Consider the following 12,597-nt stretch of genomic DNA (forward strand, 5'->3'; position numbering starts at 1 on the left):
AGGAATCATCATCAAAGGGTGGTGCTCTAATTTTGAAAGTAAAGTCCACACAACACATATAGAAATGTCACTCAAACAACTGGATCTACCAACAACTATCTGTCCTTCACACCCTAAGAAGTTACCGGGGTAGAATGGGAGACGTAACCAATGGCTTAGGCCTTGGCCACTCTCACTTTCTCCTAGGATGTCATCCTCAAAATTAAGCAAGCCCTCTTTATCATCATTAGAAATATTATGAACAAAAAGAGGGTTTAGAAAGGTGTTCCATAAGTCAACTTCAAATAAATGGTTCTCATGCATGCACTTACTACTAGTTTCAAAATCTCCATTAGAAATATGTCCAACATAAGAAACACATAAAGAAGAAGTAGATGGCATTTCTAAGCATATATCACCTTCTCTTTCACAAGAGTAGTCCTCACATACATACAAATCATCACGGGCAGCCAAAGGACCACAATCAAAATCGTCTTTACAAGGACAATCACTACTCGGGTTTTCTAAACATTCAAGCAAATCAAGATCATCTATGCCCGGTTGATCATTTTGCTCACCCTCACTAGTTATTGGCAATTCACATACCAACGTAGACTCACCTTGTTTTTCACAAAGGTCAACTAGTGTATGAATACTCTCGTCACTTGGTAATTGAACCTTAGTCAAGTTTTAAGTGCTAACACTAAATGGACACAAATCATTCTCACGAGGAGAATCAGTTTCATCATCTAAAGGATCAACTAGTGCTAGATACCTACAATAAGAGTTTGGTCCTTATGCGACCTAACAATATCACGAGTATCACAAAATGAAGACTCATGCACTTCTACAGTAGGTAAAACCACTACTACGTTCATAGGAGTGTAGGGGATAACATTTTTGTCTCGTAGCTCACATGAGCTATGGTCTTCATCTTGACGTGTGTCCAGGCAGCCCACTTTCTCCCTTGGAACTCCCATATGATCCAACCTTTCATTTATCACTTCCCATTGATCACTTCCCATTGACGGGTAATGGATTCAAGTTTAGCCAAAATAGCACTTGCAGCCGCGAATTCCATTATAATTGCACCTAAAAAAAGGAAAAAAAAAAAGAACAAGCCTACAAAGCAAAGCACAAGTTAGTTCGAAACAACCTCATTACACTCTCACACACTTGATCATCTCACACTTGGATTCACAAGTGTTGCAAGTTGGCTTGTAGTTCGTGATGAATCGAGGGGTGAGTCTACTCCTTGGTCAGACGGATTCTTTATTTGAAGACTCAAGAAAATGATGTTCGAACTTGAACCAAAAAGTAATACGATTTATGAAAATGACAAAAGTACAAAAGAAACTTAGACACAAATAATGGATGCAAAAGACTAATAGACAATCTAGTAGGAGTTTACTAGTTTGTTAATTAGTTCTAGGATCAACTAATGAAACCAAGAATCAATAACTAGAAACTAGGAAAATCCAAATTTGAGCTTAATATTGATGGTGAACAGTAATTAGGGTGATGTGGCAGCATGCAATTGGTATCGGTCCCACACAATCTTTGTCATAAATTTGAAATTTAATCTTCACACAATTTGGAATGGAAGACAATTGGTAATGGAGGAAAAATACAAATCTTGACCCTTTTTCAAATTCAATCTCAAAATGGTGAGACTTGACTTGTACTAGTTCCACAAAACAAGGCCCTTGATTTAAGGAAAAGTGGGTGGTAAGTAGATGTCAAGTCTAGGAGGTGATGGGCTCAAGTCTTCTCACAAACAAACTTTACATCTTTGTCTTACACCTTTTTGGATCTAGTTTACACTTTTTTAGTGATCAAGATATGGGATGAGGTGAAGAACAAAATGAACAACAATAATTTTTTTCAAGAACACATCAACAACATCCTCCAATCTTCAACAACATGGCACAACCACGGCCAACCTTGAACCACAACACACGGCCACTTCAAGTTCACAACAAGGTCAATATTATAAGTTCAACTTTAGATCTAGACACTTTTGTATTAGACACTTTTGTATTAGTGAGAAAGAAACCAACACAACAAACACACTAGAAATTTTTTTTTTTACTAGATCTAGTCATAAACTCTTGGCCAAAACAACAACAACAATGAGCAACAAGTTCTCGGCCAAGAACACTAAACACAAGAACACTTCATTTTCACTTCTTTCCCCTTTTTTTTTTTTGATTTTCCAACTTTCAAGCCCAAGATTGATCTTGTTAGAACAAAATCAAAGATGGCTTTGATACCAAATGATACTAAGTGTGTATCAAGAGATTCAAGCCAACACAAGAGCAACAAGATGAACAACAAGGTACTAGTGAATCGAAATAGACCACTCATGGCTTCACTAGACTTTAGATTTAGTTTTGAGCAAGAAAAGAGATGAACACAAGAACAACAATGTTAGTGAATTGAAAGAGCCCCATACGGCTTCACTAAACTTCAAAGACCAACAACAATACAATGTTAACAAAAGAGATGGATAGATAGTTTGACATATAATATTCAAGAATCTAAGAACCCTAACAACATGTAAGGACCCTAAGATTAATGAATGTTAACACCAAACTCTTACGTTGACAAAAGAGGGACTTTACCTCCCTAATCGCCAGCGTATCAAGACAACGATGCAACATAAGTGATATCTATATTTGGGCAGCCCTAGTTACGGATTGATGGATTTTCCAAGCCCTACAACTAAGGGGTGTTACACTCCACACACTAGAGAGAGAGTTTGTCTTCCATCAATAAACAACTAACGAAAAAAGACCTGATAAGGAACTATATATAGCCTAGCTTATTACATGGGAAAATGACCAAGACACCCTTAATGACAAAGGGTGTCCTTGGTGTGTTAGAATACAAGATGAAATGGACAAAACACCCTTAATGAGGTGTGGCCTTGGTGTGTAAAGGACTTCTCACATTGAGTCCTAACACTCCAAAGGTGCCTTTTTCAAGCTCCAAAAACTGTGAGTCCTCAAGTCCTTAGTGCTTCAAACAACCTTCCACACCCGACATTGCTCCATCAAGTGCCTATCACGGTCTCTGCATGCATGCTCTCGTGTCCTCGAGGCGACTAATAATTGAGCCTTTATGTGTTGGTCTCCAAGGACGTCATCAAAAACTAAAAGTGCCGTTTGCCTCGTAGCACACATCCTCTAGGATCGTCGCACAATACCTATATACACCTACAAAGGCAAGCCTCTCAACACAGGATCCAAGGGGAGTTCGTCAATCCGTATACAATCCACATATTGTATATCTCCTTCCCAGCACATCCCTCGAGGAGGATTTTATAAGGTGTTATAATATCTTCTCTCCAACATTTTCCTCGGGGAGGATTTTATAAAAGGTGTTGCCAGTGTTTCTCAAATGTTGCCACAATGGTACCAATGTTTCATGAATGAGTATGATATGAGGATGTAATGCCCATAAACAATCACAATGAGTATTTCTACTACCAATCACAATGATATATTTCCATAACGAACCATAATTATGCATTTCCACAACTACGTGAGCCAATATTCACTCATTATTTTCATTTCATTCATTAATTTTCACATGTCTCATATAACAACAGGTATGAATATCTCACAATACACCAATGATTCCACATTAGGCACTTCAACAACACAAAACAATCATTCATATATATTCAAGATTATCAACATCATGTAGGACCCCACGCAGTCACACATATCACATAATATCTCAATTTCAACAATTAAATTACATATAGGCTCCTACACAGGCACAATACAAAAATAGTAATTTTTCATGATTAGTTCTCACCCTTAACATGCATTTTGTATCATTATTAACTACCCAACCTAGTCTGAAAGAGTTAAGCCATAACCTACCTCGAATGCCGAAATCGGTCCACTACACTTCGAAGTCGCGAACTTACTTTCCACAAACGATCCCAAATTTCACTAAAAATATCAAATATGAAATCTATGTGTCAAAACAAAACCAATGATATCCATATTGACTAATTTTGGTTCGAGGTCAAAACAGACCCCTAAAATGGATTTTTAAAAAAGAAGGGCAAAATAGAAACTTTACTCAAAAAACATATTTATCATATTTTTAGGAACCTATATCTAAAAAACCAAGTCAAATCGATTAAAAAATAGGTTCAAATCAAAGAAAAATCATTTTTGAGCTTTACCGGGTTAAAATCAAGAATCAGTGTTGTTTTGGAGGTTAATTTGATTAAAAACTAGTAATTATAAGATTAAAATATTATTCAAGTGAAAAGAGGTGAAATTGGGGTTTAAAATTAAGCCCTAAGATTTTTGAGGTTTTGAGAAATTAATCAAGAAATTACTAAGAAAAGGGTGAATTCTTATCTTAAATCCGTAAGAGAATCAAGAAATAGATGTTAATCTATCTTCCCAAGATCCCAAAAGCTTCACTTTTAAGCTCTCACACTATTTTAGAGTTTAACTCTCAAGAGTCAAGGTGAAAGAATGGGCAAAATGGACCAAAAAGGGGTAGTAAAAAACTGCTATTTATCGCAGAAAAATCTACACTCTAAGTCCAAACAGACTTCGACAGGGTGACCGGGATTTATTTAGAGTCTGTTATATGTAAAAGAGCTATGCAATCATACTAAATTCGACACTCTGGACTCAATGTCGATATCAAATTTTCAAAAAAATATCGTTTTCACAAAGTTGACATCCAAAACTCGAAATTATAATTTTTTAAATCAAAGATCGAAATAAGATTTAAAAGCCATAAAATCACACCAAATATGTTACCACCCTAAAATCGACATTTAAGATCTGCTAGCAAAGTCAAATTTTTCATCTGAGGTCGTTTTGACCAAAAGTGGGTTCCATACTCATATTGTTAATATTTCAACTTTTCGATCAGTAGATTGAAATGAGCTCAGGTGCACTGAGACCCAAACCAAAGGTCTATCTAGACTAAACTCAATATTCTGGAGCTGCTAGTGCAGTCCGTTCAGTCATTCGTTGCACGAATCAAAATATTTTCATATAAATTCAAAATAAGGCTCTCGAAGCCATCAAAAATCATAATACCGCATAAATGGTACCAAATGCATCAGGAACCATGCCAATCATCCCCACACTCCAGAAATACCATAATGTAACTATGAGAAGGGATAAAACGGTTAAATCACATAGAAACACACACTTCCTATATTTCATCAAAAAACTGATCGTTACATGTCTATATTTCATCAAAAAACTGATCGTTACATTTTTATTTCCTTTTATTTATTCAATTAAGAAAAGTTAGTAATATATACCTCTATAAACATTGCCTTTTTTTTTTCTACCAAAATTGATTTGTCATTTTGGAGGTGTGTGAGGGATTTTTAGATCATTTTCTCAGCTCAAGAAAATTGCCTATCTTTCTTCTACATTTTTTTTTTTTTAAATTCTCATTATTCTTTTAAAATTTTGCTCTTTCTTATTCATTTATTTTATTTTGTTTATATACTATAGAGGATATAATTATCATAATATGCTCTTCAATAGGTACTTTTGTATTTTTTATTTTTTTATAAAATTTTTACCTCCATAACTCATTAACTATTAAATTTTCACTCTTAATAATATCATTAACTTCATGACTTTTAAGTTTTCATATTCATAACCTCCAATTATTTAATTATAAAATTTAAGATATCTTTTGATATTCCTTCATTATCATCTACATAAAGTCATCATTTTTTGTTTCATGATACCCATATTCAAGAGTATCCTTTTTGTTTATATTTAAAATAATGTTCATTATATTATCATTTATAGTATCAAATTCAAGCTTATGAAGAAGGCTTTTGGAGGTTGATCATTTGTCAGAAGAGCTATCGAACAAGAGCTTAAAAAATTGTACACTGATTCAGTAATTCTTTTTTAGTCTATTTTTGATGGTTAACGTCCAAAAAAAATGTGTGTGTGACTGTGCATGGGAATGTTCTCTATATGTAAAATCTATAATTTGAAAGTTCATTATTTTTTGATTGTTGTAAATTTTATTTTCGTTTAAGCAATAGCTATTGTAATTTTGTTGGTGCTAATTACAAAACATACTTCAAACAATATTATTGATGGCTTGAAAGAAACAATTATTAATTACTGAAATAAATTATTCTTTATGTGTTTTTTACGATACGAAAAATAATTTTTATTTTCTTTAACGATTTGCTTATTTCTTTTACTTTAATAGCAAAAAAGAATTTGATAGTCTAACTATAAATACTTGGGTTAATCATATTTGTTTTAATAAATTATATTATAATACGTTTTTAAGAATATCTACAATATCTTCACGTAATTCTTGATTGCAGTTGAGATGATGAAGCAATTATAATCTACCATTGTCATGTCATGAGATTTACAATTATAATCTACCATTGTCATGTCATGAGATCTAAAGGCACAACTAAAAAAGAATATTAAACATTTTTACTTAACAAATAATACACTACAAAAAAGACGCGTTTTAGCCATGCGAAAAATCGTGGCTAAATAGTACACAAACCGTAGCTAAATGTATTTTGCCATGATTCCTTTGCCACGGTTGAAAGCGTGTCCATAACGGGCGTGACAATGAAATTAGCCACGGTTTTGGCGTCATTTGGATAGCCACGGGTTTTGACAAATCTAGCCACGGTTCCTTTGTGGGTAAATTTGACAGGAATAAAGAAATAAAATTTTAATTTCTAATTAACCACATGAGAAACTGTGGCTAATATGTTCAATTCACATTAAAGATGGCCATGGTTCAAACCGTGGCAAAAGTATACATTTAAAAAAAAAAAATCAATAATTTCCTAATATCAATAGAGAACTAGTGAGCATTTACCAACACACTGAACATTATACATAAATCATTGCTATAATGATCATAGTTTCATTACACAATATGCTTAATCCTTTCCATATTAACATAGCATGAGTTGAAGTCGACGGAAATTAGACCATTGATGGACAGACAAGTTAGATCCTGCATTAAAAGAGAAGGTTATCCACAATCTTTCTAAGAAAATGACACAAAGATTAGTTACAAATGCAAGTTATAGAAGATGAATCCAACAAGAGGAAAACTTAAACCATCAAAAGATGACATAAATCACTCCTCTACTTGGTTGAAATTGCTTATCAAAATCTGAATAGGATAAAGTAGAGGAACAACAGAATGGAGTGTGGAACTGCATCAAACCTAATTAATTTAACTACAAAGGGCATTAACAAGAATACATCTCAATTAAAGTATAAATGAAATTACCTGATATTCCTTGAGGAAGAGAGTGATTTTAGTTCCTCTGCCTAATTGCTCTCCATTAACATCCCTTGTAACAGTGAATGAACCACCAACTTGTGATTCCCAGCTATATTGCTTATCATTGTTGTGCTTGGTTGTTACGATAACTTTCTCTGCTACGAGGTAAGCGGAATAGAAACCCCCACCAAATTGACCAATCATGCTCACATCAGCCCCAGTTTGTAGAGCTTCCATAAACTCCTTTATCCCGGACCTCGCAATTGTACCCAAATTGTTAAGCGAATCTACACAACAAACAACATGTTTCACATATTCAGTCCTCAACATTTGCTGATAATGTTGAGGACGGAATATGTGAAACAACAAACAAAATGTAAATTGAAATAGTCATGAGAAAATGTTTTTCAATAATTCAATAAATATAATTAAAGGAACTCAATAAAGGATCACATACCTCGACTAAAAAACTGCTTCTTTTTCTAACAAGCTTTCCAAATATTTTCTTTCCCTTTCTACATGAAGAATACTGGGACTTGAAAAGAAAGTATTGGTCCATTTAGTTTTGCAGGGCAGCCACCAGGGAGGCATGAGTTCACTCACATGTAACAAACAAGAAGGAAGTTTCGGTTGAAAAGATAACAGATTGAATAAATAGACATATAAAAGGGAAATAAGATCACAGATTGATTTGACCGACATATATAAGGGAATTACGTGAATTCAGATTTTTATATAAACCTCAACAAAAAAGAGACACGTCAACAATAACTGATAAGTGTAATCAAACTGGATGCAAAAGTTCCCTTGTAAATAGAAGTTTGACAATGCAAACCTGATGTAACTCGTACCAGATCAAGATGGACTTCACATACTGGAGCAGTTTTAAGTAAATGGCCACTCGAGGGCATTGATGGATGCAGCTTAGCAGTGGGCTTCACCAGTCGTCCTACTCCTACCAGCCTGGTCACTCTTCTTTTTCGACCTTCTCTGATCTTTTTAACCATTAACCAATCCCACAAATCAACAACCCGAATATGTGACAGAGAATCATCAACTGGTTGTTCAACTTGACCATATTGGGCTAGCCAGTTCTCTTCCTCCGAACAAATGCCTGTTGTGAGGAAACTTCAGTCAATCTTATGCATCCGAAACCGTAAAAATGAAGAAATTCAAACTAAGCGTATAATATTTCAAAAATTCCAAAATCCTTGTTCTTTCCTTCCCTTTTCGCTGAGACATAACTAGTCAGTCAATCGACCGACCTCTAAATCCTGAAAATAGTTAGAGTACTTAGCTATATGAATTCAATATCCATTCAGCTCGTGCTCATTTCATTCTAATATTGCTAAATTCGGGTTCTCCAAAACTAGAATTTATCTAAACTTTCACATTATCCCTATTTCATAAGTAATCAACAAACTAATTTATTTTTAATACAATTTCTACTTAATGATATCAAGTTACGACATCTTTTAGGTAAGAATAACATTCAGTTGTTGATTCGCTAGAAACATGACAATAAGAAGAATTAAAGTTACATGATTCATAAATTTTTGGAACAAAAACAAATAACGACACAAATATAGATTTCCTTCAAGCTTTTCAAGGTCTCTAATCATGCAATAATGCTGATCAGAATGTATACAAATTATATAAATTATATATCATTTTAGCCATTACTATTAGAGAGTCTACATAATTCACTCATCACCGCGACCGTTTGTACATTATTCAAACCAATGGTGAATCAGAAGTAGGGTTTTCACCTAACTAAACACATAGCACAGCAAGACATTGCAACTTAAGTTGCATCCTAGCATTCAACTCTATGCATTTTCCATTTCTAGATCCAATCCACCCCCTCCCCCAAAAAGATGCTGACCAAAACCAAGGATAAGTTGTCAAGGACTGAATTATGTGAAACTTACATCAGATGGGGTACTGATCTTAGGAGACCGCCGTTCCACAGAAGGCTTGGAAGTAACAGATCTTGGAGATTTCTCAACTGGAATGCGTGAATTCTGCAATGACGAGGTCGAATCAGCATCAGATTTTGATAGTCTCCTGCTCAATTTACTCACTCGGTCCCGAGGAGTTGCTGGTATTGACTTGTTAGGATTTCCCCCCAGAGTGGATCTGATATACATGTTCAAATAAGCAACACTTAGGTAGTTCCCAAACTACAATAAAATTGGAGATGTCATAAAGTTAGAAATAAAAAATAAAGATTCGTTACCATTTTATAGTAAAGGTAGGATATATTGAGGAAGGAAAAGAAAATTAAATAAATACTATAATAGAGGATAAAGACAAAATTAGAAACAGAAAATTATTTAGATGATGATGAAAAGTTTTATTAAAAAAAGGATAAATATGAACTATGAAAGGATAGAATGTCAAAAAAGATATAGAATTGAAGAGCTATCCGAATAAAAGTTTACCGTTTGATGAAAGCAAGAAGTAAATTAAATCCTTAAATACATATGTTTAAATTGTATTAAATTAAAAAAATTGTGTATTTGCCTCTTGATATAAGAAACTTTTTCTTACTAACTAATTCTTATTTTCTTACAAAATTTAAAATCGTAAAATTTAAGGACAAATAATAAATTAGAACAAGAGCTTATTTTTAAAAATTATTTTGTTAATTTAATGAGGTATTTTATAATTGTGCGAAGCGCGGTCACTTTCTCTAGTTAAATACTAAATTCAAAGTAACTAAGTGTTATGAGAAAATTAAAGGAAAGGTGTTATTTAAGTCTTAAATGAAGGATTGGTGACATTGATCAACTTAAAGGGTCAAACATAATTAGAAAACTTTATTAAATTAATTATGGATTTGATTAATAATTTTAAAACTTTCTAATCTTTTCAAAAATACAAAACAACCCACACCCCTCCCCTCTCCAAATCAACTATCTCTTCTCTCTCTCTTTCTCTTGACAGTTTCTACCAACCAATAGTTCTGTAAATTTCTCCTTTCAATCCCCGACGACTCCAAACTTCGGCGACAAATGGTTGGTCTTTGAGTTCCTTTTCGACTTTCAACAATCAATTGGCGTGACAACCTTGCTCTCCGGCCACAACAACTTCGAGTTCATCATCGTCTCTTGTCTTCTTCCACAGGTAAAAAATTATGGCCTCTTTTGTTTTGAAGAAAAAGAGGAACTTGAGCCAACTTCTCTTCTAGTATTGGTGAACAATTTCAATATTTGTTTCTTTAATTTGGAATGTTGTCTGAATAAAATCCTAATTTCTTGTATTTCTTCTCTTCTCTTTTTGGAGTGAAATATGATTTTTTGTTTTTGTTGCATTTTTTGAAGTTTGATTTTTATTGTTTGTGCTTATGCAAACAAAATAACGATGTTGGTGTTTTTGGTGTTGCACCCGTTGCTGGGTTGATTTGTTCTTGTTCTCGATAAAAATGGTGATATTGCAGTTGTTCTATCGAACAAAATCATGCTACTATTTTTTGGCAACATATTAACCTTCTGATGCAATAGATTAACCATTCGATGCAACAGATTAACTATCTGATGCAACAGATTTACCGTATGATGCAATAAAGGAACCATTGGATAAAAAATCTGATGCAACAAATTAACCATCGGATAAAAAGTCTGATGGAACAAATTAACCATAGGATAAAAAAATTGATGCAGCAGATTAACCATGATGCAATGGAGGAGCCATCAAAATAAAAATCTAATACAACTAATTAATTATCTGATGCAACAGATGAACCTTTTGTTGGATAAAATCCTATCAACTATTCCAACAGGACATGTCCAAGACTTGATTTTGTCCAACTGATCATTTATCTATCACGATATACAACCCTTCTGTTAGAATAAATATAAATAATATTAACCGTTGATAACTTGTTACATCCTAGGGTTTGTACCCTTGAAAATTTCCAAAGTTTGGACCCATTTTTACTTGGTACGACTCAAGGGAGTTACTCATACCCATGGTTATGAGTCGTAGGGTGCTTAGGTGGTCAAATTGTACCTAAGGCAGTAAGGATGGCTTAGCTACTGCCCAAGGTACGACTCATATGGGTAAGAGTCATATGGAAGCTTATGAATGGTATATGACAAGTTGTACTGTGCATGTTTAAGTTGTCTAGTGTAATCTGTCCACCATACGGTTGGTGGATGCGATTGAAGTTACCACTCATACCCTTACATATGCGTTAGGGAGGTTAATTCATATAGAAACCACTAGGTAAGGTCTTGTCGAGGTTGTATACGAGTTAGGGTACGAGTTAGGGTATCACTTGTACCCTTGGATACAAATAGTTAGGTGAGTCATACCCCTGGATGAGAATTGTTTTAATTTTTAAGTCAAGGGTAGTTTGGACATTTCCTACTCCTAAACCCTTATGTCCTCACGTTATATAACCCTCTACGGCCTTCCATAACACTTATAAAAGGATCATAATATATTAAATACTCTTTCAAACTCATTATTGGAAGATTGGAGGCTAGGGTTTCTCATGTGTTCTTCAAAGTGGCTCAAGAGTCATGTTTCTCTTTGGAATCTTCTTGTATAAGGCATGTAATCTTTCCCTCATTGTTATTTCAAAATAAAGGCATGTGTATTGTGTTATAAACATTGGTTTATGAATCTATAATTGTGGATTTCAAAATATTGTTGAGGGTTTTGAAACATATGGTTTGGTAATAGTTTAAGCTATGTTTTTACATATTTTTGGTAATAGTTTGCATATGTGGTTGGTTGTTGGTTATCGTATAACTAATGGATCTTGATTAACCCTAATTATGGTGATTTACACATTGGTTTTGGTCTTGGTAAAGGTATGCGCTCAACATGTTTGATAAAATATCTCAAAGAACGTTTTCACTCTATTGTTGAACCTTAATTGGAACTCTTGCATGGTTTGATTTTGTAACGAAACTCTAAATGGTTTTGGATGGTTTTGCATGGTATAATGGTTTAAATGATATAAATGCTTTAAATGTTTGGCATGGTCTTAAATGGTTTGGAATGGTTTAAAAAGGTAAAGGTTTTGGTGGTCATGGTTAGTCTATTTTGAAAACCTTGTGGGATACATGGAAGTCCCCCAAGTGAATGCATTAATGGAATTGGTTTGAATAATTGGTCATGGATTAATTGGTTATGCTTGTGGAGAAAATGGATGTCTCCCAAGAGGTTAATATGGTAAATAGAAAGGGCATTTGAGAGTCTCCTTAACCTAAATGTTTTGGCTTTGGATAAATCTTGCAAGTATGGTTGACATGACGATACCACTAATAATCGACCTTGGTTAATAAATGGTAATAGGATTGTTTGGACATG

The 12,597-nt window shown here is 34.0% G+C and overlaps 1 protein-coding gene across 2 annotated transcripts; it reads right to left on the reverse strand.

The window, feature by feature from the left end:
• Positions 1-6,679: 6,679 nt before the first annotated feature.
• Positions 6,680-9,498, reverse strand: LOC107874683 (heat shock protein 83). Of its 2 annotated transcripts, none has more exons than XR_001675563.2 (4): positions 9,204-9,490; positions 7,730-8,386; positions 7,279-7,559; positions 6,680-6,996 (listed from the first exon to the last, which is right to left on the reverse strand). XR_001675563.2 is itself a non-coding variant. In XM_016721443.2 (4 exons), the coding sequence occupies exons 2-4, from the start codon at positions 7,829-7,831 to the stop codon at positions 6,907-6,909; spliced, it is 519 nt and encodes a 172-aa protein (XP_016576929.1). In that variant the 5' UTR covers positions 7,832-8,386; positions 9,204-9,498; the 3' UTR covers positions 6,680-6,906. The 2 variants fall into 2 exon arrangements, 1 of the variants encoding a protein (XP_016576929.1); XM_016721443.2 differs by having other exon boundaries at positions 7,279-7,605; positions 9,204-9,498.
• Between the last annotated feature and the right edge of the window lie 3,099 nt (positions 9,499-12,597).

The sequence above is a fragment of the Capsicum annuum genome, chromosome 1 (genome assembly GCF_002878395.1).
Source record: "Capsicum annuum cultivar UCD-10X-F1 chromosome 1, UCD10Xv1.1, whole genome shotgun sequence".
Classification (NCBI taxonomy): Eukaryota; Viridiplantae; Streptophyta; class Magnoliopsida; order Solanales; family Solanaceae; genus Capsicum; species Capsicum annuum.

What these genes read in the sequence shown, in the direction of transcription:
- LOC107874683 (XM_016721443.2), bottom strand. Translation starts at nt 7,831, where the DNA reads ATGGACCAATACTTTCTTTTCAAGTCCCAGTATTCTTCATGTAGAAAG. An exon ending in GAAGCAGTTTTTTAGTCGAG is followed by an intron (nt 7,606 to 7,729) that starts GTATGTGATCCT and finishes CAACATTATCAG; the next exon opens with CAAATGTTGAGGACTGAATA. An exon ending in TCTTCCTCAAGGAATATCAG is followed by an intron (nt 6,997 to 7,278) that starts GTAATTTCATTT and finishes CTTTTAATGCAG; the next exon opens with GATCTAACTTGTCTGTCCAT.